We start from the raw sequence: 27073 nt of genomic DNA, 5'->3' as shown, positions 1-27073 counted from the left end.
GATGATCATGTACCAGAATTGTTTATATTTCGGTGCGACCGGGCATTCAAAATCCGACTTAAAAAACTCATCTGCCTGGTTAGGGAGGGCCCATTGGACTCCCATTTCTCTTTGCACTTTAATCCAAATGCTTCTGGAGTATGAGCAATGCAGTAAGATATGGTCCTGATGCTCTTCGTCTTGTCTGCACAAACAACACCACTGAGGCCTTAGGGCGCAGCTCCTCCACCTTTTTTGCACTCGATCACACGTAGGCAGCTTTCCCAACGCCACAATCCACGAGAAAATTTTAACCTTTTGCGGGACATGCACTCTCCAGATTATATGGAAGCAATCGAAAAGAGGAAAAGTAGGAGAAGGAAAGAAAGAATTATAAAAGGATTTAACAGAGAAAAGCCCTGACGAATCACCCAACCAAACTCTTACATCCTGCGAACCCAACTGCAAACTAACTCCCTCTAAGATCCCTAATAGGGTGGTGAACTCTCCTAACTCTTCCTCTGATAAGTTTCTCCTGAACCTCAAATCCCAAGTGAAAGAAGTGGAAACACCAGAATTAACTAGCTGAAAAAAATGACAAATAGGTTTGTTTCTAAGGACTGAAACACGGAACAAAGCAGGAAACCTAGAAGCAAACGACTCCCCTCCCTCCCAGACATCCTCCCAAAATCGAATCATGTTACCCTGTTTAGGCACCACCCTAATAAGTTGATGAAAAGCCTTGTAAGATCGAGATATAAACTTCCAAGGACTCCTAAATGTCGTTTTCTCCGCCAACCCCAAGTCCCATTTGTTTTCCTGTAGTCCGTAAATGCTTTGGATGACTTTTTTCCACAACGTCCCCCTCTCCACCGAGCATCTCCACCACCATTTACCAAGAAGAGCTTTATTTCTAAGGCAAATATTCCCCATACCCAAGCCACCTTTTTCCTTTGGTTTGCACGCTTGTTTCCAACCGACAACGTGGCAATGTTTCTCCCCTTCTTCACCATCCCACAGGAAATCTCTCATAATTTTTTCCATTTTTGCCGCCTCTTTGTTAGGAACTCTGAAAAGGGACATGAAATAGGAGGGCATCGCACAAAGTACGGCTCTTATCAAAATTAAGCGGCCACCTCTAGATAGGAACGATTTTTTCCAACTAGCTAATTTCTTCGCCATCTTCGAAATGACTGGTTCCCAAAATTCAGTCTTAGTGGGATTCCCTCCCAATGGTAACCCCAAGTATTTGATGGGCCACGATTCTTTTTGGCCCCCGAAAGCGGTTGCCATTGCATCCACCTCATCTTCTGGATAATTCAATCCCAACACAACACTCTTTCCCATATTGATTTTCAGCCCTGAATGATTGGCAAACTGTTTGAGTATGTCCAGCAGTTTCATCACATCTAAGTTAGACTTCACGAAGAATAGAGCATTATCTGCAAATTGTAGGTGTGTGATCTTTAGCTTATCTTTGCCTATATCCAGCCCCCTCAGCTCGTCGGCATGCAATTCCTTATCCACCATTCTCCCCAGCACATCCACCACTAAATTGAAGAGGAATGGTGATAAAGGATCGCCTTGTCTTAGGCCTCTTTCTCCTCTTATTTTACCACAAGTTTTTCCATTTAAAAATATTGAGAAAGACACGTTAGAAACACATCCTCTAATCCACCTCCTCCATCTCTCTCCGAATCCTTTATTTTTCAGCACCTCATCTAAAAATTGCCAGTCCACCCTATCATAAGCCTTTTCCAAATCAATTTTCAGTACCCATCCTTTTTTTTTCTTCCTGCGATACTCTTCCACGATCTCATTCGCAATGAGGCAACAATCCAGAATTTGTCTACCCTTAATAAATGCACACTGGTTCTCCGCAATTGTGTTTCCCAAAGCCTTTTTCAATCTGTTGACCAACACCTTCGACAAAATCTTATACAAACTTGTCACCAAACTAATCGGTCGAAATTCGGTTATCTTGCGTGCATCATTTTTCTTGGGGATGAGGCAGATGTATGTTTCATTTGTAATTCCATTTACAATCCCATCCTCATAAAATTCAGAGAACACCTTTAAGAGATCCCCTCGCAATGTATCCCAATTTTTTTGAAAGAATGCCAAAGTGAATCCATCCGGCCCCGGCGCGTTAGTCCCATCACAATCAAACACGGCCTTTTTAATCTCTTCCTCCTCAAACATATTTTCCAAATCCTCCGCTTGTACTCTCTGAATCGGTGACCAATCCATCCCATTAAAACCCCTCCCCAACTCGGCCGAACCCCCCCTGCTCTCACTGTCTTTGTAAACAAGTTTCTGTAGAAATTGATAATTTCATGCTCAATTTCTTTTTCCTCAGTAACGACTCGTCCATCTTCCAATTCCAATCTTTCAATCAGTGCTTTATTCCTTCTGCTATTCAACAAAGCGTGGAAGAACTTTGTGTTTTGATCCCCTTTTTGTAACCATTTTATTTTTGCTTTTTGGCTTTGCATCTGAAATTGTGCAAATGTTATTTTTTCCAGTTCCCACCTCACATCCCTTCTCTCTAAAATCAGCGATTCTGACCAGTGTCCAGCAGCTTCGATCTCATCCAACTGCCTAATTTTATTGTTCAGCTCGTGTAGTCTTACACGGACATCACCATACACTTCTCTGTTCCAATCCGATACGTCTTTTTTGATCATTTTCAACTTATGCATGAATTTGTACCCTTCCCATCCCTGGAAACTCCCTTTATTCCACCATGTCCGCACTCGGTCTTTGAATGTGTGATGTGTCAACCAAACATTTTCAAATCTGAAGGGAGCTGGACCCCATCTCAACTTTGATGTGTCAAGCAAGACAGGGCAGTGGTCAGATGTCAGTCTTGGTAGCACGGTTTGTCTGAATGATGGGAATAAGTTTCTCCATCCCGCAGAAAACAAGAATCTGTCCAACCGACTACAAATAGGCACCAATCTAAAGTTGGACCAAGTGAATTTAGCATTCAGAAGTGGTGGATCAAAGAGCTCCAATTCATCCAGCAAAGTATCAAAACAGGACATGCTGATAGTTGAGGAATGGCTATTAAATTTCTCACCCAAATTCCTCACAACATTGAAGTCACCCCCAAGACACCAAGCCTCCCCACAGATTACCTTCAACCCCGCCAATTCATTCCAGAATAACTCTCTCAATCTCGGTTTCACAGGCCCGTAGATAGCTGAGAACCACCAATAATTGTTGGCACTCCCTTGAATCTCGATGGAGACCGAGAATTCCCCAATCATATTTTTGTTTACTTGCACCACGCGTGGATCCCACATGACTAATATACCCCCTGACCTACCAACCGATGGTAAGCAAACCCAATCAACCAATCTCGATTTCCACACACTTGCAACAAAATTTTTCTCTATTTTTTCTCGTTTTGTTTCCAAGAGAACCACAATGTCTGGCTTTTCATTTCGGATTATTGACCGAACCAAAACTCTTTTCCTCGCCGCACCCCCACCTCTTATATTCCATGCACAAATCTTCATGTAAACGGATTGGGACCCCTCGAATTGGAACCTCTGTCATAACTAATACCACACTGTAGTCTGTACAACTCCCTCTTCAACGGATTGTTTATACCCTTATCCTTACTTGCATTGCTGTCATTTAAGCCCACCCCTGACCCATGCTGTACAATTGTTTCCTTGACCTCCTCCACCTTTCTTGGTGATATGTCTCTATCAGTACAAGGCTTTTCATCAACCACACTAAACCCTTTTCCTAGAGAACCACTAGACATACCCAAGACATTGAAAGAGGACGGTAAAATCAAATTTAACGAGAAAGAATGATTAAAGAAAGTTGAGCGAAATCCGTTAAGTACCTGTCCCACAATTGGTTTTGAATTTTCTCGAAGTTCAGCGTTTGTTATAGATTTTGTATTCATTATTGGCGAGAACAAACCATCCAAAGCTAGGACTTCATCTTCAGCCTTCTCAGAAGTTTCAGAACCGATGTATCCAACGCTATCTGAGTCTGCTGAATCACTCTCCAATTCTCTCAATTCATCTTGTGAATCTTCAAGCTCAACCTCTTCTAAATTTTCCATCTCGACCTCTCCTTCATTGATGAGCAACCCGCTGTCATAATTATTGTAATCCCTTTTTACCCTTGAAGGCTTTACTTTGGCTCCCACACTTTTGCATCTACGGCAATAAGTTTTCCAAAGCTGTTTCGTTGGGGAGATGTCTCTGCCATTTACTTCTTTATTATCTTGAACCTGATTCTGCTTGCTATTCATAGATCCAACTGATGAACTTGTAAAATCTGATGAATGCTTGGGATCAATGTTCCTCAAGATTTTCATCACCTTTGCGTCAGTCGACTTTTTCGAAGATTCAACCTTCCTCTCAGAATTCTTTAGTATTTGTCCTGATGCTTCTGGAGCTTCTGGTGTCTGGCTCACATCCAATCTTCGCTCCCCACTGTGTGAGCCGCATACTTCTTTGGATCCTGCCGAACCTTGATCATGGACGGATATGTCCCCCTGTACTGATTTTCCTGTGTTGTCACTGAATAAGATTTTCTCCTCCCTAGCTAAAGCGTTGTAGATGTTTTTGTTTCCCCAGCCCGCCAATATCTTCTTGCCATTCACAACTGCTTGAGCATAGGTTTGCTTTTCATATTTCTCGTAACTCTGAGGATCAAATGTTTCCACTTTGATTCTGAAATCTATAGCTCTCCCTTCCAATGAAATGTTCTTCTTTGTGTTAATGAAACCTCCTTCCGTTCCCTTGACCTTGATCTTTGCTGCCTCGAGTTTCCTGAAGTGTAGAGTATCTGGACTAATGGCCAACAGTCCCCCGCAAAGATCGCCAATAGTTTTAAATGTAGTAGTCGTCCAAAATTCCCAAGGTAGTCCATGAATCCATATCCAACTGTTGCAACAATTTTCCACCGAATCCAAGGTATTGATGTCTTTGGACCATTCTTCAAACTCTAAGGATACCCCAAAGTTAAAAAATCCTTTTTTTAAATTGATATAGAATGAAAACTCATCCTGATTTGAGGGCCACCAAAGAGCTTTATTGGCTTGAAAAGGAAAGAGCTCTATCTTTCTATTCGTTGCTCTCCCAAGAACTCCTTCAATTAGCTCCCATGAGTAAGATACACTGCCTCTGGTGATAATAATAGATTCACTCCATTTCCTGTTTACCCGCAGCTTGTTGCTCTCATCCGTTGATGGCATATGTCCTCCTTTGCTTCTCCTATCCCCGAAACCCTTATCCTGATGTATTGCTGTAGGCCTAAGTTGAGTTCTTCCATGAAATGGCATCTGTTGAGTTGAATCCCTCTGATAATTCCCCGATAACAGCTTGTCAACTGCACTGGATATCTTAATCCACCCAATAGCGTTAAGTCCACTGGGCACAATAGTAGTTAGCTTTTTACCTTGTTTATTGTATTTCGACAGTTCCAAATATCTTCCTCGTTTGTTTTCAAATCTCTGCATTGTGAACACTGAATTAATACCTCTAAAACGTCGAAAGGAAGAACCTGGTTGGGGTGAGTAGATGTAATCTCTGAGCGTAATATTTATCCAACTGGCCTCCTCGCTGTTGAAATCCAGCATGTAGCATGATGTCCTTGTTTTTTCCGACCACCATATGGAGCTGCCGTTATTACCCAATCTCAAGGTGAACGTTTTATATTCAATCCTAATCGTCTCATCCCTAGCAGATAACCCAGGTTTGTATGACTGACCCCGAGGATTTACGATTCTAGCTGCGTACATGACGGAATCTCTAACGACGATATAAGGCGGAAATCAGAGCAGAACCAGCGACGCCTGAGAAAATGGGAGTGAATACCGGAAGCTGCCTAAAGAGAACTGAAAAGGGTAAGGTGCTAAACTGCTCTCGGAGAAGCGGAAAAATAGGGAAAATGCGAAGAAGATGAAGAAAGAAGCCTGGTCGCCGGCGACCGGCGACCGGCGACGTTGAATGAGGAAGCGAACGGTCAGCAGATCTCGGAAAATGAAACTGATGAAGGAAGGATGAGCCAAGGAGCCATAGAGGGAAAAAAGAGGGAGAGCATTTCAAAAAATTCTCTCACTATCCAATTATTCAATATTTCTTTAAAAATGCTCAAGATTAACAATGGCAAGCATATAAAAAACACAAACTTCAATATATACAAGACGAAAAAGCACAGACCACATATATCTCAATATATTATATTCAGTTATATGTATATTCCCAAGTCCATGTCCATTGAAAACCAATATTCTCTTTCTATTTTGATATCAGGCACTCCAATAGCATATACAAGTACTTGTGCTTACTTTATGTGAAATCTCAACCCAATCAAGAGCACCAATAAAGCCAAAAAAAAAAAACAGGAAGAAAACTAACACAATAGAGGCTTACCAATGCCAAGGAAGAGGAACTCCACACAGCAGAGTGAAGACCGAAAAACTGCACGATGGAGGATGAAGACAACACACCAAGCAAACCTTTTTGGGTGGAATTTCTCGGTGCAAGGGTCGGAGGCCGAAAACCAAGGCTCAAGAACGAAGAAAGAAGAGGAAAACGAAGAGAAGAGTCGAAGAAGGAAGCCAGCCGTCACTGTAACCTGCAGCTGTGTGTTATGTTTGAGATAGGAGCCCATCGTATTGTCCCTGATATGTGCTGCGGTGGAAAGATCAGGCCCATGACACTGTTGGGACTTAACCTTCAATTGGGCCAAAACTGGCCAATTTAAATTTTTTGAGGCTTTCATAGTTTCATATGAATAGATATATTTATATATATATATATATATTAATTTAAACGGGTATTCGGGTCGGGTGTGGGTAGGATTATATCAAACCCGCCTCCATACCCGAACCCGAAAATCCCCATACCCGATTACCCATTTATTTAATCGGGTCTAAAAATGCCTCCATATCCTCTTCTACTCGGGTCGGGTATCGGATCCTCCATCGGGTTCGGAGGAAATTGCCATCCCTAGTGTCTTTGCATTTAAATTTCAGTTCGTCTGGTATTCATTCTAGTTAATCACCTTAGCTTCTATCTTGAATGAGTTCTTTGTTGTGCTTCAACTGTGCACATTATATTCTTAATCATGAGAAAGCTATTAGTTTTTTCATGGTGCAAGGCATACTGCATTTTTATTTTCCGAACTTTGACGTGAGCGTGGTCAGCCAAAAATGAGTTATTGTGGCCAGCACAAGCTCAAGCATATCCTCTTTACTTGAGCTTGCCTGAACCCAAAAAAAAGATACAAGCTCAAGCTTAAAATCTTGACTTGTTGCAGTTCTACTTGCAAGTTTTGCTATGTGCTATGTCGGTGAACTGTTGGTTTCATTTATTCATACCAAACGTTTTTGAGAGTACTTTCTTTAATCAAAGCTACTTTATAAATTCGGAGAGTACTTTCTTTAATCAAAGCTACTTTGTAAATCTGTTTCTTGAATTGTTAATTTTTTGTTCTTATGCTGCTCGCTGATCTATCATTTTGTTTTTGTCTATCTTTTGTTATCTTTTATCTGCTCATTCCGCTGTCACCCTTTTGCAGAATAAATTGTTCAATCTTGGTTTTGTGGCCTATTTTTTAATTATTGAAGTTTTGTCTCCGAAATTTTGTTTGTTGAGGGTCTAAATTTAAGTTCTTAGGTAGCCATAACATCTTTTGGCCTCTAACTTGCAGATTGCCGCAAATATCTCGAAAGTATTTCCAAAGGATACCGAAGCTCCTCCTGGAGGTGTAGATGATATGACTAAGCTTTCATATTTGCACGAGCCTGGAGTTCTGCAAAACCTTGCAGCAAGATATGAACTTAATGAAATCTACGTGAGTTTTCTATGTCCCTCGTACAATACATGTATAGATTTGTTTTTTAATAATTCAGTTGACTGATCTTTCTTGTAAACTGACAATTGATATTTTACTTATAATAAAACATCTTTCTCAGACATATACTGGAAATATTTTGATTGCAATAAATCCTTTTCAAAGATTGCCTCATCTATATGATACTCACATGATGGAACAATACAAAGGGGAGGCACTTGGAGAGCTTAGTCCTCACGTTTTTGCAATTGCAGATGTTTCTTACCGGTGAGTTTGCTGGAAATTGTAGACTTAGTTTTTGTTTGTACCTTGTAGCGGTGGAGCTGCCTAGAGGTTGGACTATGTAGAGGAACATGCATATTTACCTTTTAGGTTTTTCAATCAGGGCAATGATAAATGATGGTAAAAGCAACTCCATTTTGGTTAGTGGAGAAAGTGGTGCTGGTAAAACAGAGACAACAAAAATGCTAATGCGATATTTGGCACACTTGGGTGGTCGGTCTGGAGTTGAAGGGCGAACTGTGGAACAACAAGTTTTAGAAGTAAGATTGAAGTTTATACATATACAGGTTAAAATTAATTTTATCCAGAATAAATAATCTAAATACGAAATCTAATGGTTACAAGCTTTTTTCCCTGTGGTTTTCTTTTGGTGATAACTGACAGTCAAACCCGGTTCTTGAAGCATTTGGAAATGCCAAGACTGTCAGGAACAACAACTCTAGGTGAGAGTTTGTTCGATCTTTTTTGATAAAAAGTATTTATTGGTATATGTTTGTTTGATCACACTTGGATTTGGCCATTTTTTGTGAGAGTTCAAAGTTATTTTTAATGCATGTGATTGTTTAAGGTTTCTGTGAGTATAAGTATTCAATGGTATTGTATCTGTGCAGTCGCTTTGGTAAATTTGTTGAGATCCAGTTTGACAAAAGTGGAAGGATATCTGGAGCGGCTATAAGAACTTACCTGCTGGAGCGATCTCGTGTTTGTCAGATATCAGATCCTGAAAGAAACTACCACTGCTTCTATCTTCTTTGTGCAGCACCACCTGAGGTATTTGCACAGTGTTTCACCGATTGTATGCTTCATAATTGCTTTTCAAAATTTTGTAACGGATACGTTGTTGCAGGCGTTTTCATGAACGAGAAAGTTTTTGTAAACGATATTTTGCAGCTAGCGCTTTTTATCTTATTAATCTGATTAAGAATTTTAATTCTTTCTGCAGGAAAGAGAGAAGTATAAGCTGGGAAACCCGGAATCATTTCATTTTCTTAACCAGTCTAAGTGTATTAAACTTGATGGAGTAAATGATGCTGAGGAATACCTTGCAACTAGAAGGGCTATGGATATAGTTGGAATCAGCGAGGAAGAGCAGGTTGCCGATTCCATTAAATTTGCCACTTCTATATGCTTTTTAATTAGTTTTAATGAATTTATTCATTTTATATAAATTTATAATGTTCTTAATGTATTTTTCAGGAGGCGATATTTAGGGTTGTTGCCGCTGTTCTTCACCTTGGTAATATTGAATTTGCTAAGGGGAAGGAGATTGATTCTTCTGTTATCAAGGATGAGAAGTCGAGGTTTCATCTTAATACAACTGCTGAATTGCTCAAGTGGGTTCTGTATTTTCTAAATTTAACTATATTCCTTTCTAGATATATAGACAGTTGTGATATAACTTAATTTATTAGGTGTAATCCCAAGAGATTGGAAGATGCAATGATTAAACGTGTAATGGTGACGCCCGAGGAAGTTATCACAAGGACGCTCGATCCTGAAGCTGCACTGGGTAGCAGGGATGCTTTGGCGAAGACTATATATTCTCGCTTGTTTGACTGGTAATAATGGAAAAAACAATCTCCTTGTAAATAGCTTTTCTTAACAAACATTTTTCCCCTTGAAAGTTAAATGGCTCTTTGTTTTTGTCAAGTTTTAAAATTGTTTTCCATTTTAGAATCAGCTCTCTCATTATCGGTATGTCGTCTCCAAAAACACTCAAACAAACAATTTTTAAAATTTTAAAGCATTTCACTCACTTAGCCAAACTAGGCATGCTTTCAAATAACAAAATACCGTTTCAACTTATTGAAAATTCTTACTAAATACACTTTCAAAAACATCTTTCAAAACTTTATTCCAAATGTTACTTGCAAACTTTTTGAGCTGAAAATATAGAAAATGCAATCAAATTCCATGAGTACTTGCATGATTTGATTTAGCGCACATGCTACTAACTTATTTGGAGATTGAGTGGTTGCTAATCATTTTGAACTCCAATTGCATTGTTCACAGGATTGTTGAAAAAATAAATGTCTCCATTGGGCAGGATCCCAACTCAAAGGCAATAATTGGGGTTCTTGACATTTATGGGTTCGAAAGTTTCAAGTATAACAGGTGAGTTTTTAGCCGAGTTTCTCATTTTCAGCGTACAATGTCACTACATTGGTTCAGCCCTGACTATTTTTTCTGTATAAAAAAGCTTTGAGCAGTTCTGTATAAATTTCACCAATGAAAAACTTCAGCAACATTTTAACCAGGTTATTTCTCTTTTTCGTAAAGTCCTACTTCAGGAATCATTTCAATGATGATCTGACAATCTAATTAAAATTTGGCATTCGTGGTTCCAGCATGTATTTAAAATGGAGCAAGAAGACTATGAAAAAGAAGAGATAGATTGGAGCTACATAGAGTTTGTTGATAACCAAGATGTTCTTGATCTAATTGAGAAGGTCTGATACTTTTAGACTGCTGAAGTTGCTTGCTCTTATTTTTTCCTTTATTTGATTATGGATATAAATACACTCCTGGCCCTGGATTCACATGATTGTTAAGTTTGTATCTGTGTTATATTCCCTGTTAGATCTTATAACATGTTTTTCAAATTTATTTACAGAAACCAGGAGGAATTATTGCTCTACTGGATGAAGCTTGGTATGACTTATGAAATTATATATCGTTAGTGACTTTCCCGGCGTTACTATTTTAATTCTTTGTCATATGTTTTAGTTTTTGGTTCCAAAATGTAGAGATGGCGGGGTTTTCATTATCCATGCTTGCACATCTTATTATCTTACACACACTACTTACATTTGTCTTCTGTGTGTCATCACATATTGGCCATTCATGTTTTTGTTTATGGCAGTATGTTTCCTAAATCCACCCACGAGACATTTGCTCAAAAGTTATATCAGACCTTTGCAAAAAATAAACGCTTCATCAAACCAAAGCTTTCACGGACCAATTTTACAATATCTCATTATGCAGGGGAGGTACTGACATAATCTCCATCCTTATATAGAAGAGAGCACTAGATATCTTTTTGAAAATATGTTGAACCATCTACCGTGATTTCAGGTAACTTACATGGCGGATTTATTTCTCGATAAGAATAAAGATTATGTGGTGGCAGAACATCAAGATTTATTAACTGCTTCAAAATGTTCCTTCGTAGCTGGTTTGTTTCCTCCTCTTCCTGAAGATTCATCAAAGTCCTCTAAATTTTCTTCGATTGGCTCACGCTTTAAGGTTCTTCAATCTCAACGTCCAAAACCTTATTTTATTATTTTACTTTCTAGTCATTTTTTAATTTTAAAGATAAATGTTAGATATTTCTTCTACTTAATTGGCTAATTCTGAATAACATCAATATACACATGAATACTGATACATGGTGCCCTTACCTGTAATTTTAAATACTCAAGATTGGTTAGTGTGACGGGCGGTGTGTACAAAGCCCGGGAACGAATTCATCCGGCGTATGGATGACCAGCGATTACTAGCGATTCCGGCTTCATATAAGCGAGTTGCAGCCTGCAATCCGAACTGAGGACGGGTTTTTGGGGTTAGCTCACCCTCGCGGGATCGCGACTCTTTGTCCCGGCTATTGTAGTACGTGTGTCGCCCAGGGCATAAGGGGCATAAGGGCATGATGACTTGACGTCATCCTCACCTTCCTCCGGCTTATCACCGGCAGTCTGTTCAGGGTTCCAAACTCAACGATGACAACTAAACACGAGGGTTGCGCTCGTTGCGGGACTTAACCCAACACCTTACGATGCTTCTATGTTCTTACATTTTACTTAATTGATAAGAGTTTGAAGTTGCCCATTGATGTTTTGCCTGACAACTGTCAATCACTTCTCAATAAGATGAATCTGTTGAATTGTGAGTTGGGTAAAGTTTCTATAATCAAATTATAACGCCTTCAAAATTTAGAAAAGGACTACTTAATTGTAGTTTTTCGTTGAAATTATTCGGTACAAGTGAAATGTCCTTGAGAGTTTGGATGAACCAAGAGAGCGCCATTCGACAATGTAGATATCAAAATATTAGTTTTCATGTTACATATTTCTCTCAGAACTATTTGATATTAGTGTATACATCCTTTAAGAAGTTCGTTTTGTGATTCCTGCCTAAGATTTGCTGTATTCAAATGCGTGTGTCTGACTGAAAAATAATATTTATTTCTTGGTTGGTAAATATTAAATAGTGTTGATACTCCCTGCTAATGATGAACACACCTATTTCATATGTCATTTGATTGAACCATAGTGCTGCAGATATCCAAGTTAAGCCGATATTGCCATTCTTTGAAGTTAATTCACGATTGGTGTGAAATTGATTGCTCATTTTCTTTTGTTCTTGTGGTTGACTAAAAGAAAGAACCAGATGTGTGCTAGATTTTTTAACTGAATTATTTGCTTATGAATAGGAATGGGTTGGAAATCTATGATATTTATTTAGAATATTCCGAATATGTTCAATCTGCAGATCTCATGCTAGTGCGTGTACAAATATTCGGATGATGCGGTGAATTCGAACTTTTATTTTATTCTTGCAGTTACAACTACAATCTTTAATGGACATTTTAAGTTCAACAGAACCTCACTACATCAGATGTGTGAAGCCAAACAGTGTTCTCAAGCCTGCAATTTTTGAGAATCTTAACATCATTCAGCAATTGAGATGTGGTGTAAGTTTTTTGTGGAGGTTGATACCTAATGAGAATTTAATTTGATTCAGCCAGCTTATTTGGCTTAATTTTTTTGGTTTTGATCACTCTATGTTCAATCAAGAGGTAAGATATTTGTTATTATGTAGGGTGTTCTTGAGGCTATCAGAATCAGCTGCGCTGGTTACCCAACCAGACGTACATTTGATGAGTTCCTTCTCCGATTTGGTGTTCTCGCTCCTGAAGCTTTGGAAGGAAAGTGAGTCTCTTTGGCATCTTAATTTTTTTTTCCTTTTGACTTGAGATTCATTTCTCCACGCTGCCTTGTGGTTTCCTTCCTCACTTTTGTCTCTTTTTTCCCTTCCAAGTAAGACAATATTTTTTCCTGTAGTTCTGATGACAAGACTGCTTGTAAGATGATTTTGGACAAAATGGGATTAAAAGGCTATCAGGTACGGTTACGTGAATAAGATGTTGAATGTAGTGCGTACTATACTTTTATTTACTATGTGTGACTATGTCACACCACATTGGGATTTGAGGATCTTACCACAATTAATATAAGTGTGCTTGGGTAGTCCATGGGTTACTACTCAAAGGACTGCTTCAGGACTAGCAATAGTGGTTGTACTACTGTCCATGTTGCATGCTTAGATTTGCAGTTTCATCAAGCGACATTCTCATATTTATTTTTTTCCAAAATGTTTGTAATCAAAACAAATGCTTGTTACATGCAAGGACAAAGGTCTTCCTGCGAGCTGGTCAAATGGCTGAGTTAATAAAAAAATAAAAATATATGCTTGTGTTTCTTCAGTTAGGCAAGACAAAGGTCTTCCTGCGAGCTGGTCAAATGGCTGAGTTAGATGCAAGGAGAGCTGAGGTTCTTGGAAATGCAGCCAGAACTATTCAAAGGCAAATTCGTACGTATATAGCTCGGAAAGAGTTCGTTTCGTTGCGTCAAGCAGCCATCCAATTGCAATCCTGTTGGCGAGGTAATTAATTATTTATAGATCTGTAACTAGATTGTATTATTAATTTGATAATAGCATTTGTATAAATGAAAGAATAAGCATATCTGTTATGAAGTTGTAGAAAAGGAGTCCTGTTGATAAAAGTGAGAGAATTTTTTGAAATGCTCTCCCCCCAAATTCTCCCTCGGTCAATCGCGTGCCCTACCTATGCCTTCACCTCTTTTTTCTAAAGATCCCGGCCGGCCGCACCGTCTTCCTTCCTCCGGCGACGGTCGCCGTCCGTCGGCGACTCTCCCTCAGCCTATCGCGACCTCTACGAGCCCATTCTGTCCTTTGTACGCCACCTTTGTTCACCCCGTTTCAACCTTGAACCTCTTTAGCCTTTTCCGACTCATTTCCGACCACCGTCCATAGAGTCTGACAACCTATTTTTTCTATCCTACTACTGTTGCCTCCCGCTTTTTCGACTCCCTCATCGCTTTCATTCCCGGACATTTAACATCTTTCTGTCTCCCAGTAGCCATTTTCCTTCCTTTTAAGACTAAGGAGATGAATCGAAGGCCAACAAGGGATCAACTCAAAACTAGCTGTGAGGCCAAAATTGAACAAAAGTTGTTCTTATTATGCAAGGGCAGAAGGGGAGACTCTCTGAGCGTGATCGAAAGAACTAGAAACGCAACCTACACGCTGGAATTGGACTGTGACTGTTTACACTGGACTTTGGCAACACTTAAGGAATACATCAATAAACCAACCCCATGTCCGCAATTTAAAAGATTCAGAGGTAAGGAAGCTGTCATATCGGTGCAGAAAACTACGAATGGACGGGGTAGCTATTTGGAATTATCTAAGATTGTATGGAGGGGGAAGATGCAACGTATCATCATACCAAGTGGAAGATTCTACTCGGGCTGGAAATGGATGGCATTTAATATGTCCAAACTCATGTCAACTCGTAAGAACATTTCACCGAGTATCAGAGTAGATAGAGATAACCTGGAACAAGCTCACAAGCGTTTCAAGTTCACTTCGACGTATCAAAACAAAGTGATTCCAGAGGTTGCTAATCTTGAACAGCTACCGGCTTGTTTGGTTAAGGATTGGAGTAAAGCTCTCATCATTACAAAGGAGTTCGTCAATATATCATGGGATTTGGTTCGTATTACACTTGGTAGGGCAGTCCAGAGGAAGGTTGAAGTGTTTCCATTTCAAGCTAACAAAGCTGCTTGGTGGCCTCATAACGAGGAGGACGCAGCGTTCTATTTAAGACTGAAAAAATGCTTTCTGGAAAATAAAGTTACCTTGTCGTTTGAAAAGTGGAATCAACATACCAATACCGAAGAAGAAACTTTCGAGTGTTGCAATAGCTGGGTGCGATTAATGGGCTTACCTTGGGACCTATGGTCAACACATCTCTTCAAGGAAATTGGTGATCAGTGTGGTGGTTTGTTGAAGATTAGTCAAGACACAATTCTACTCAAAGATCTATCAGCAGCAAAAATCAAAGTAGTTGGTATTGAAGGTGGGTTCATCAACAGAAACTTAAGAATTCAAACTCAAAGAGGACCTATGATTATTCGAATTTCGGTGGACTCGGTCGATTTAGCAGCTTACGATATTTTTGAAAAAAGATCTTATGCTCAAGTGGTGGTCAACGGTGCTAGAGTAATACCAGGATGGGGCAGCTTGAAAGGTTCCTGAGGTACAGAAGCGAGTACTGTTCAAAACCAGAAGGATGACACCCTGAGATTGGACAACAATCACAGCGTCAAAGAAATGCAAGATACGGTAATGATGCAAAATTCTGAAGGTCGAAAATGTTACTCCGAACCATGGTATCGAGGGAAGCAGATCAAGATTTTGCAAAGAATCCAGCCTAAATCAGTGAATGAATTTCAAACAGGGACGATCGAGTCTTTGAAGATAACTCCAAAACAGAGGGAATTTCAGTATGTCTACAGTAGGAAGAAAAGTAAGGCAATTAATGATACATATTACGGCCCAGCGGGTGAAGAATCAAAGAATCCATTTATCGAAAAATACACTGATTTCACAGAAGGGGACCTAGGAAACTGGGAGAAACATCTGAATCCTAATTTTTCAGATGTAGGTGGCGAATCAAGTGCAGAAGAAAGTCTCATATCCGATCACTCGACATTACATTCTACAGATTTTGACGATTTGGGTGTCTTTTTTGAAGAGTCTCCGAGTAAGGGTGGCAATTTGCCCAATAACTCTATTCTTATTCAATCCTCTATCCATTCTCTGTCTCCTAATCGTTCCTTACAGGGTCGGGGGGGTGGGGTCGAGATTTTAGGTGGGGTGGGAAATACATCTACTGTGTTTAAGTTGGGTAAACCCGGGAAAAATTCCCTACGGCAACATAATGACAAGGTGAAAGAATTGTCATCGGGGGGAGTCGACTTACAGAACTTAAAAATCGCGGCCGATAAAGATTGTTTGACAGCTATGGGTGTCGAGAAGATTGGAATTTTGAATATCAGCGAAGGTGGGGAAGTGGATGGATAGTGTCGTTCTTTGTGAAGAGCGAGTTCAAGGGGAGATGCAGTGAAGTGATGAGAATTATTTCATGGAATATTAGGGGAAGTGGTTCTGCAACACGTAGGGGTTTGATACGTGCTGTCCTTGTTAAGGAAAAACCGGATTTAATAATTTTGCAGGAATTAAAAAGAGAGGTGGTGGATCGAAGATTCATTGAAAGTCTATGGAAATCCAGGTTTGTGGAGTGGATCATTCTACCTGCTATTGGTCGGTCTGGGGGAATACTGATGATGTGGGATCCAAGGATCATTTCGGTTAAGGATAATTTGATTGGGGACTTTTCGATTTCGATTCATATACAAAAGGATAATATCATTGATTGGTGGTTCACGGCGGTTTATGGTCCATGTCAACCTAGATTGAGAGCTAATTTCTGGGATGAGTTGGCGGGATTGAGGGTTCTATGTGGTGATCGTTGGTGCTTAGGAGGAGATTTCAACGTGGTCAGATCAATAACCGAGAAGATTAATAGTCTTTCACAAACAACAAGCATGAGTTGTTTCGATGCACTGATTCAAGAATTGGAGTTGATCGATCCTCCATTACTCAATGGAAAATTCACATGGTCGAACTTTAGAGAATCGGCCATTTGCTGCAGATTGGACAGATTTTTATTCACGGTGGGGTGGTCTGAAATTTATCCTTCTTACAGACAATCTCTCTTGCCCAGGATTATATCGGATCATCATCCAGTGGTTTGCGACTTGGTTAAACCTAAGTGGGGTCCGACTCCATTCAGATTCGAGAATGTGTGGTTGCGGGATCCTAGTTTCAGAAATTTGATGCAATTGGCGTGGAACAATGAGAGCTTTCAAGGCTGGGAGGGTTATAGATTTATGATGAAATTAAGGGCAGCAAAGGGTGAAATAAAAAAATGGAATGAGGATGTGTTCGGGAAGGTGGATATGAAAATTGCAGACTTAGTTAACAAAATCAGCAGATTGGATAAGCTAGAAAGCGAGGGTCGGGGTTCACAAGAGGTTTTGAATGATAGGAAAGAAACAAAATTGTTGCTGGAAGAATTGATATGCCGTAAGAATCAAATTAATAACCAGAAAAGCAGAATCAAATGGACTACGGAAGGAGACCAAAACACAAAATTCTTTCATTCAATCTTAACTCAACGCAACAACAAAGCGATCATTGACAGAATGGAAAGAATTGATGGAACAATTACGACAGACGACAATGAAATAGTCTCCATTATTCTCCAGTATTATAGGGAATTGTACGGACTGTCAAACGTGAGGAGTTGGGGCATTGAAGGGGTGGAGTGGAGTCCTATTGATGAAGAGTTGAGTGCAGAATTAGAAAAGCCATTTTCAGAAGACGAGATTAAACAAGCTGTTTTCCATTGCGATGGATGTAAGAGCCCGGGAGCCGACGGTTTCACGTTGGCTTTTTTCCAAGAGTGCTGGGATTTGGTGAAAAATGATTTGATGAAGGTTTTTGAGGAATTCTTTCAACGAGGAATCATTAACGCAGCGACAAACGAGACATATATTTGCTTGATTCGTAAGAAAGTGGAATCGAATAATGTGAAGGATTTCAGACCAATAAGCCTGGTAACGAGTGTATAAGATTATAGCAAAGGTACTGACGACGAGGCTTAAGAGTGTGATAGCAGCCACCATTTCTGAATCTCAAAACGCTTTCGTTGAAGGGAGACAAATTATGGATTGTGGACTTATTGCGAATGAATTGGTGGAAGAGGGAAGAATTAAGAAAAAAAAGGGTTGGGTATTGAAGGTGGATTTCGAAAAAGCATATGACAATGTGGATTGGGATTTCTTGGATTTTGTTCTGTTGAAAAAAGGGTTTGGTAGTAGATGGAGGTCGTGGATCAGAGGTTGTGTGTCAAATGTGTCCTTTTCTATATTGATCAACGGCAGACCAAGAGGTAAGCTCAAAGCTTCCAAAGGGCTAAGACAAGGTGACCCATTATCACCGTTTTTGTTCAATTTGGTGGTAGATGTGTTGGGGAGATTAATGGATAAGGCGAAGGAGACAAATTTTATAAGGGGGATTGAAGTTGGAAGAGAAAAGGTAGAAATATCACATATTCAGTTTGCCGACGACACACTTTTCTTCGTGCAAACCGAAGATCATCTAAGATTCTTGGTCAAAGTGGTTCAATCTTTCTGTGACATGTCGGGATTGAAAATCAACTGGGATAAAAGCGCTTTGTTGGGAATTCATCGTGCTTCGGAAGAGGTTGAATTATTGGCACAAGAAGTGGGATGTAGAAAGGACAACTGGCCTATCAATTATCTTGGGATGCCCTTGGGTGGCAATCCGTTGAAAACATCTTTTTGGGCACCCATCGTGGCTAAAGTAACAAAAAAATTGGCAAACTGGAAGAAATCTTTTCTTTCCAGAGGTGGTAGGCTCACTTTGATACTATCGGTTTTAAATTCTATCCCGATTTATTTTCTGTCTCTATTCAGGATGCCGAGAGGCATAGTGGAGGCATTGGAGAAGCTCTCTAGAAACTTTCTTTGGGATGGGGCGGATGGCGAATCTCATTGCCATTTGGTTAAGTGGGAAAAGGTGTGCACACCGAAAGAAAAAGGAGGATCGGGTGTGGCAAATATAAGTTTGAGAAACAAGGCTTTGCTTGGAAAGTGGTGGTGGAGATTCTTTGTGGAAGGTGAGTCATTGTGGAAGAGGATAATAGTGAGCAAATATGGGTTACAAGAGAACATGTGGGATGCAGGGTTGGCGTTGAAGGTCACGTTTAGATGCCCATGGAAGTTCATTTCCCGAGTTTACCCAACTTTTAAACAGATGGTTGTATTTAAAGTGAGAGGAGGTAATAAAGTGAGATTTTGGGAGGATAGATGGTGGGGGGATTCCTCTTTCAAAGAACTTTTCCCAGCTTTGTTTCGGCTTTCTTCAATCCATAACATGCCTATTTCTTATTTTGCATGTTTTGATAGTGTGTCGTCTACTCTGTCTTGGGATTTTCATTTCAGAAGGGTTGTCAGGGATGAGGAGTTACATCTTTTGTCTGAGTTATTAATGAGTCTAGATTCGGTGAGTTTGGTAGAAGGGGCAGATGATTTTCTTCAGTGGCAAGGGGACCCTTCCGGTGTTTTCTCGGTAAGATCGTTTTACGATTCGTTCTTTCCTACTAATCGTCTCCCATTTCCATCAGTTTCCCTTGCTATTTGGAAAACTCCGGTTCCAAAAAAAATTCAGTTCTTTTCGTGGATAGTGTCATTGGGTAAGCTACCTACCTCGGAGATGATTCAAAAAAGATGGCCATCGATTGCATTGCAACCTAATTGGTGTGCACTTTGTAGAAATGATACAGAAACTCAGAATCATTTGCTCATTCACTGTCCATTCACATTATCCCTATGGTATAGAGCTTTGCAAGAACTTCATTTGGTGTGGGTGATGCCTAACTCAACAAATGATTTATTAAATATGGACTTGGGACAGCATACGGGAACAAGGGGCAGAATTTTTTGGTTTGTAGTTGTTCAGTGCATATGTTGGACTACTTGGCTTGAAAGAAACAGAAGGGTTTTCGAAGATGTTGAAGAAAATGCGGTGACATGTTGGGACAGAATTAAGCTTAATATTGCGTTGTGGATTGGCAATCATCACGATTTTAAGAACGTCTCAGCGCTAGATTTATTGAGAAGCTGTGAATATGTGTATCATTGACATAGTTGTTTTCGTGTTTTTCATTATGAGAGTGGACCACTAGTCCACTATGTAATCCTTCTTATCATATTATTAATAAAATATGTTTCTTATAAAAAAAAAAAAAGTTGTAGAAAATTACAAGATTTCACATAGACCACGTGGGATGAGCATCTTATGAAACTTAATTATCAGTATTTATCTACATGTGATTATGAAGAGAATACTACTTTGAGAGGTCATTCTTTGTGCAAACTATGTGCATGTGTAATTATATTTGTGCGTAGATAATGTGATATTTTTACATGACTTAACTTTAAAAGATACTCTATATTTCCTTGAATTTTTTGTTAAAGATTGGTCAACTCCATCATGTGGTTATCCAGAATTATAACCTTTTTCTTATATTTGTTAGCTATATCGGCATGCAAACTCTATGAGCAATTGCGACGTGAAGATGCTGCTGTGAAGATTCAGAAGAACTTCCGGTGTTACATTGCCTGGAAAGCCTACTCAACCTTACAGGATTCCACTGTAATTTTGCAGACAGGCATGAGAGCGATGACTGCTCGCAATGAATTCAGATTTAGGAAGCAGACTAAGGCCGCCATCCAAGTTCAGGTCTCACTCTTACTTCGTACTGAAAAAATCCAGTGAGATTTGTAGACTTGGAGAATGTGAAGAAGTTGATACTGATTATTGGTCCTTGATTCTGTTACTTGCCTGCAGGCTCATTTTCGCTGTCACAGAGAATACACTTATTACAGAAGTCTGCAGAAGGCTGCTATCATTACTCAATGTGGTTGGAGGCAACGAGTAGCTAGGAAAGAGCTTCGAAGCCTTCGAATGGTTCTGCGCTACCCTTAATATTTTTCATGTTTCTTGCGAATTTTTATTCTGATACTTGGCATAACTGTTTCTCATATTGATTCAGGCTGCGAGGGAAACAGGAGCCCTGAAAGAAGCCAAAGACAAGCTAGAAAAGAAGGTGGAGGAGCTCACATGGCGCTTGCAGTTTGAAAAACGATTGAGGGTAATTCTTTGTGATTAAATTGGGGTGATTCTCTTTCTTCAACATGCTGAACTTCAGCCATCACTTCCTTCTTCTTTTGTTTGCCAACACAGACCGAATTGGAGGAAACAAAAGCACAAGAACTTTCAAAGTTACAGGAGGCATTGCACTCGATGCAAACACAAGTAGAAGAAGCAAATGCCAGAGTGATAAAAGAACGGGAAGCTGCACGCAAAGCAATTGAAGAAGCTCCTCCAGTCATTAAAGAAACCCCTGTTATGGTTCAAGACACGGCAAAGATTGATGCATTAACTGCCGAGGTGGAGAGTCTGAAGGTAGGAACTCATTTTGTATTAGAACGGTGCTTGAACATATTATTGATGGGCATAAATTCATCTTTTTTGGCACCTTTGCTTTGCTTGCCAAGAACTGAGTGTTATATTATTACTCATTTTGTTGAATATCAGTGCTTTACAGTTTCTGCTGACAATTCATTGTGACATGTGTCTCACATCTTTTGTACCGTAACTCTCGACTGAAGACTTTATGACAAGACACTGTTTATCTCCCTACAGATATATTGTGGACAGGTTTAGATAATTAGGTTGGCCAGATCCATAATATTTTGGATGAACTTCAGGACAACTCAAGATTTTGTCTTCAATTTTAATTTGGGACTTGCAACGTTTTAAATACTTCTTGTATGAAAATTAGTAATAGAGTCAAGTTATAACAGAACACTAAGTTACCTGGCCAGGACTTTTTCTACATTTAGTTTTCAAGGAAATATTTTCTGAATTTGGTGGAAAGTCCCCTGTTAGTATGCTTTAATTTTGAATGCCAAGTTGGTCTGACTTACCCTTGCATTCAACAATATTTTGGAACAGTCGTCATTACAGTGTTTAAAAAATTCATTATCTTCTTCACATTATAAAAGTTGTAAAATGGATTCCTGTCATCACTGTTGTAACCAAATTCAGTGATGTGTGCAGGCTTTGCTACTGTCTGAAAAACATGTTGCGGAAGAGGCTAAAAAGGCTCGTGCAGGTGCTGAGAGTAGTAATACGGATTTGGCTAAAAAACTTGTAGAAGCAGAGGGAAAAGCAGTACAGCTCCAAGATTCAGTTCAGAGGTATGCTCTAATATCATAGATATGAGAATTTCTAAGTAATTTACATAACCCATCCATATAGAACATTGTTTATCTTTTTGTCTCTGGTTATCTTTACATTTTTTTGGCGCTCACCCATGGGACAGATTCTTTTTAGTTTTCCTACGATATTATAATTCTTCTTTGGGCATTTTGATTGGGTCCAGCAAGTCATAGTTATTGTGACATTCTGTGTGTGCTTTGTAATTGGAAAAAACTGAGAAAAAGGCCTCGAGAGAGTAATTATCATACACACTATGAACACATTATGTAAGGACCCTACACAGTACACTATATTTTTATCAAGAGTTTACTGTAAATCAATCAATCCCAAAATAATACATAATAAAGAACATGTTTACAATGTTGTTCCGTAATGAAGTTAGAATCTCCAACACTTTGTTTATATGCAATTTGAGTTTGTATTAACAGTTTTTAATGTGTAGACAGATTTTTTGGGTGGTTTTTAACTCATCAACAGCAATTCCTTTCAAAATACCTAAAAGAGAAGTGAAAAAAGTCAAGTTGCTCTCAAAATAAAAACAAAGAACTGCCACCAAAGATTTTTGTAAAATAATGGGGTTTGTTAATGTATTATAATTGTTTAATCTGTTTTCAGACTTGAAGAGAAGTTATCGAATCTTGAATCAGAAAATCAAGTACTTAGGCAACAAGCTTTGACTATGTCACCTACAGGGAAATCTATATCTGCTCGACCTAGGATGACTATCATCCAGGTAATGCAAGTTGAAACGTTATTTTTCATCACTGTAGTTGCTGGTAGAAACATTCTCATCTTTCTTAGTGGCATTGCAGAGAACTCCAGAGAATGGAAATGTTCTCAATGGAGAAACAAAGGCTGTACATGTAAGAATACATCATTGTTGTGATATATTTACATATAAATGAAACATTTTGTAAATTTATTAAAGACTCGTGCTTATGTAGCATGCTACTTTTTACAGGACATGGGCATTTTTGCAGCAAACCCGAAGGAGCCTGAATCTGAGGAAAAACCCCAGAAGTCATTAAATGACAAGCAGCAAGTATGCACTTGATCTAACTTCACACACCCCCCCCCCCAAAAAAAAAAAAAAACTCCACAAAAAAGAATCTCATGCTCAGAACTATGATAAATATGCCAATATAACCCTTTGTCTTTCACAGGAAAACCAAGACCTCCTGATAAATTGTATCTCACAAGATTTGGGATTTTCTGGTGGCAAACCTGTCACAGCTTGTGTTATTTACAAATGCCTTCTTCACTGGAGGTCATTTGAAGTTGAGAGGACTGCTGTGTTTGACCGCATAATTCAAACTGTAGCTTCAGCAATAGAGGTAAATTAATAAAAGTAGAAATTATCTATTTCTGCTTTGGTTGCTTTCTACTTTGATCAATTTATTGTGTATGAATTCTGAATAAGTTTTTTATAATTAGACAATCTGCAAGACTGTTCTTTTACCTGTGCATGTGGTTTCCTTGGAAGTCTAATTTGTGAAACTTTGCTGAAGGGAACTGACAACAATGATGTGTTAGCATATTGGTTATGTAACACATCCACATTGTTGATGCTGCTTCAACACACACTCAAAGCAAGTGGGGCAGCTAGCTTAACCCCACAACGGCGTAGGTCATCATCAGCTTCCCTTTTTGGGAGGATGTCACAAGTATGCGTGTACTCTCTATTTTCATCTGCTTTCTCATGGTAGCATGATGCTAGAGATATGGCTTGTTATTCCTGTGTGTCTCTGCACCTTGTAGGGATTGAGGGGATCTCCACAGAGTGGACTTTCATTTCTCAATGGTAGGATGCTTGGTAGACTCGATGATTTGCGGCAAGTTGAGGCCAAGTATCCTGCTTTGTTGTTCAAGCAGCAGCTTACAGCTTTCCTGGAGAAGATTTATGGAATGATCAGGGACAATCTGAAGAAGGAGATTTCTCCGTTGCTTGGTTTGTGTATCCAGGTGAACTCTGCACTACATGTTGTGCATGTATAATGATCTCTATACTTGTGTATGATTCTTAATTTTCCTGCATGTTTTTTCTAATATTCAGCACCATGGAAAGTATTCCCTGGCATCTGTGAAGAAATGATGCAAGGCTTTTGGTGCTTATTATTATCAAAACTAAGTTCTAGTTAGATCATCGCGTGAGGTTAAACTACTTGTACTTTTCAGTTTGCCATTTTTGTTTTCTTCTTATTTTTTCTTGGGTGCTACAGAATGCAATAATATGAATGGAGAGGGCGGATAGACTTAGTGCTTTTGTTTTAGGTGTTAGAAAATCAAAGAAAATATTTTGGTTACAAGTTTAAATATTATTGAGATCCCGATAAATTTCTGATGTGATTGTATCTAATTATGATTAATTTCCTACCATAATTATCTATCCCCCAATAATACCCATGTAGTGACGTGTGTCATCCTCGATAATCTACTAGTATAAAATTTAATATGAACTGAGCAAACTACTGATATTTATTTGGCTTCCATACTTTAAATTTCATGGTAGGCACCCAGAACGTCTCGTGCAAGTTTAGTTAAAGGGCGTTCCCAGGCTAATGCTGTTGCGCAACAAGCACTAATTGCCCATTGGCAAAGCATTGTGAAAAGCCTAGATAGTTACTTGAAGATGATGAAATCGAACTACGTAAGACTGATTGTTTTTAATGTGGCATATCCGTGCTTTTCTCTGTTTTGTTGAACTTTACCTTTTTGTTCTTCTATTACTGTAATGCATTACAGGTTCCCCCTTTCCTGGTCCGAAAGGTTTTCACTCAAATTTTCTCATTTGTCAATGTTCAATTATTCAACAGGTAAGTTCATCTTCTCAGCGTTTCCCTCATTTTTTCTGTTTTAATTTCCTTTTGAATGTTTACATCATGAATCCTAGATATATTTCCACTCTGCATTTAGATACTTTTCTTTCAAAATTTGGCAGTCTTCTTTTGCGACGAGAGTGTTGCTCATTCAGTAATGGGGAGTACGTGAAAGCCGGGTTGGGTGAATTGGAGCAATGGTGTTGTCATGCAACAGAGGAAGTAAGCTGTCATTAGTTACTTTTATGTTGTTAAGTTAGTTATTTTATGTTGCTATCTACCTCGAATCAGTCTCTCATCCTGACCCGGATCTTGTCACAGTACGTGGGCTTGGCTTGGGATGAACTGAAGCATATCAGACAGGCTGTTGGATTTTTGGTGGGAATCGGATTCACTTTCCTTTCTCGGTCTTGTTAACCTGGGGTTCTGGGTACACGAGATTTCTTACTTTTAAAAAAATTTCTATGTTTCAGGTTATACACCAAAAGCCGAAGAAAACGTTGAATGAAATAACTACTGAACTTTGCCCTGTGAGTAAAAACTAGCCTCCCACCGTGATAATCTTTCATCAGACATTCTATTTTACTTCATCTTGATTCTTTAATATTTCTTGTCTTTTTTGCAGGTGCTAAGCATACAGCAGTTATACAGGATTAGTACAATGTACTGGGATGACAAATATGGCACACACAGTGTTTCTTCAGAAGTAAGTAATCCTTTAATTTGATTCTGGTCCATTTAACAGAAAATTCTAGTCCATTTGACCGGCTTTGTGCATAAATTTAGTGTATTGATGCGTTCTCATTCTTTGATTTTGTTTATTCTCTCGTTGTAGGTTATTTCAAGTATGAGAGTCATGATGACAGAGTACTCGAACAATGCAGTGAGCAGTTCCTTTCTCTTGGATGACGACTCAAGGTATAATTTTAATTTTATGTACCTGTATATTCATAAGACCGTTGGGATGAATTTGATCTTTCTTTCTTTCATATCAGTTTTTTCGATGTTGAATATATTATTTTCCACTAGAAACTTTTCTAAAAAAAGAAAGAGATTGTTTCATGAAGAGGTAATCTCTGTGATTCTTTAATATGGAGTTAGTTATTGAATCTCCTCTTGGTAGCCAAACAAGAAGTCTCTCACCCTATTGGTGTTGTTTACATAAATGCCGACCCCTTCCCCTTTAGATGTCAGATTCATCGTGTGGTCAGTTTCATAATTAATCCATTAGAATTAATAAAGCTACAATATTGCTGTAATTGGCATGCTATAATGAACTTTCGTGTAAACAAACACCATTGCAGTATTCCATTCTCCATTGATGATATCTCCAAAACCATGCAAAAAGTAGACGTTGCCGATGTGGAGCCTCCCCCTCTAATCCGCGAAAATTCAGGTTTTGTATTTTTGCATCAACGATCAGATTGATGATGGCTGTGGAATTTGGTTATAATCCCTTCCTATAGGCAATATGGTTGAGTTTGCGAATGAAACAACAAGCGTATATTCTTGCATAAATTCTACTGTTCGTGTCAACACCCATTGTATATTTTACATCCCACCCTTGGACAACAGTCTTTGTTTGTTGTCTGGGTTAATTAATTTTTTCCTCGTCGTCCCTTTTCAATGTTAGGGACGTCGTTAGAGGACTCTAGGTGCTAGGTTGTGTTGAGATGCAAGTATAGGCATTTGCATTGGTTTTGAATTATTGTGTGCCTTTTTTGTGTGTAAATCGAGAGGTTGCAGGTTCTAGGATTTGATTTTTTTTAGTGTGAAAAATGTGTGAGGGTGTTTTATTTTTTATTTGATGCATATATTTTTAAATGCATCAACGCACTGTCCGTGTAAAAAAAACATGGTTTGTTCATTCCTAATATTGTGTAAAGAAGATTTTATTTTTATTTTTACGTACTTGTCCCTTGTATGGACCTCTTTTCCCGGGGGTATAATTTAATACGCACAGTAAGCTTTGTTCCTTTGAAGTTTGTAACATAAGAAATACATATGATTTCTGCCCCCCGCCAGATACTGATTTCGTATGTTGTGTTCCTAGTTCTGAAGTTCCATTTGCATTTTTCTTATTTTTCGTTTGTTTTGATGGATATGGTAATCAAAATATGTGCAAGGGAGTGATAAAG

At 39.0% G+C, this 27073-nt stretch overlaps 1 protein-coding gene across 1 annotated transcript in view; it reads left to right on the top strand.

Annotated features, from left to right (window-relative positions):
* The window catches only part of LOC140825857 (myosin-17-like), a 32577-nt gene extending 5742 nt beyond the window's left edge, over positions 1-26835 (top strand). Inside the window, exons 3-39 of the mRNA XM_073187857.1 lie at positions 7669-7812; positions 7934-8079; positions 8198-8354; positions 8479-8537; positions 8706-8865; positions 9038-9187; positions 9292-9428; positions 9507-9653; positions 10108-10209; positions 10295-10352; positions 10443-10544; positions 10709-10746; positions 10958-11084; positions 11170-11340; positions 12656-12787; positions 12916-13025; positions 13158-13218; positions 13581-13758; positions 20369-20574; positions 20683-20802; positions 20888-20986; positions 21079-21300; positions 21958-22097; positions 22735-22852; positions 22932-22982; positions 23081-23161; positions 23283-23453; positions 23628-23783; positions 23878-24081; positions 24629-24766; positions 24862-24932; positions 25058-25157; positions 25257-25313; positions 25409-25465; positions 25561-25641; positions 25771-25853; positions 26240-26835. Of these exons, the coding sequence (XP_073043958.1) occupies positions 7669-7812; positions 7934-8079; positions 8198-8354; positions 8479-8537; positions 8706-8865; positions 9038-9187; positions 9292-9428; positions 9507-9653; positions 10108-10209; positions 10295-10352; positions 10443-10544; positions 10709-10746; positions 10958-11084; positions 11170-11340; positions 12656-12787; positions 12916-13025; positions 13158-13218; positions 13581-13758; positions 20369-20574; positions 20683-20802; positions 20888-20986; positions 21079-21300; positions 21958-22097; positions 22735-22852; positions 22932-22982; positions 23081-23161; positions 23283-23453; positions 23628-23783; positions 23878-24081; positions 24629-24766; positions 24862-24932; positions 25058-25157; positions 25257-25313; positions 25409-25465; positions 25561-25641; positions 25771-25853; positions 26240-26363 (4458 nt within the window). The 3' untranslated portion in view covers positions 26364-26835. The remainder of the gene's footprint in view (positions 1-7668; positions 7813-7933; positions 8080-8197; positions 8355-8478; positions 8538-8705; positions 8866-9037; positions 9188-9291; positions 9429-9506; positions 9654-10107; positions 10210-10294; positions 10353-10442; positions 10545-10708; positions 10747-10957; positions 11085-11169; positions 11341-12655; positions 12788-12915; positions 13026-13157; positions 13219-13580; positions 13759-20368; positions 20575-20682; positions 20803-20887; positions 20987-21078; positions 21301-21957; positions 22098-22734; positions 22853-22931; positions 22983-23080; positions 23162-23282; positions 23454-23627; positions 23784-23877; positions 24082-24628; positions 24767-24861; positions 24933-25057; positions 25158-25256; positions 25314-25408; positions 25466-25560; positions 25642-25770; positions 25854-26239) is intronic.
* The last annotated feature ends 238 nt before the right edge of the window (positions 26836-27073 follow it).

The sequence above is a fragment of the Primulina eburnea genome, chromosome 3 (genome assembly GCF_022965805.1).
Source record: "Primulina eburnea isolate SZY01 chromosome 3, ASM2296580v1, whole genome shotgun sequence".
Taxonomy (NCBI): Eukaryota; Viridiplantae; Streptophyta; class Magnoliopsida; order Lamiales; family Gesneriaceae; genus Primulina; species Primulina eburnea.
This window is presented reverse-complemented; position numbering and strand designations above follow the sequence as displayed.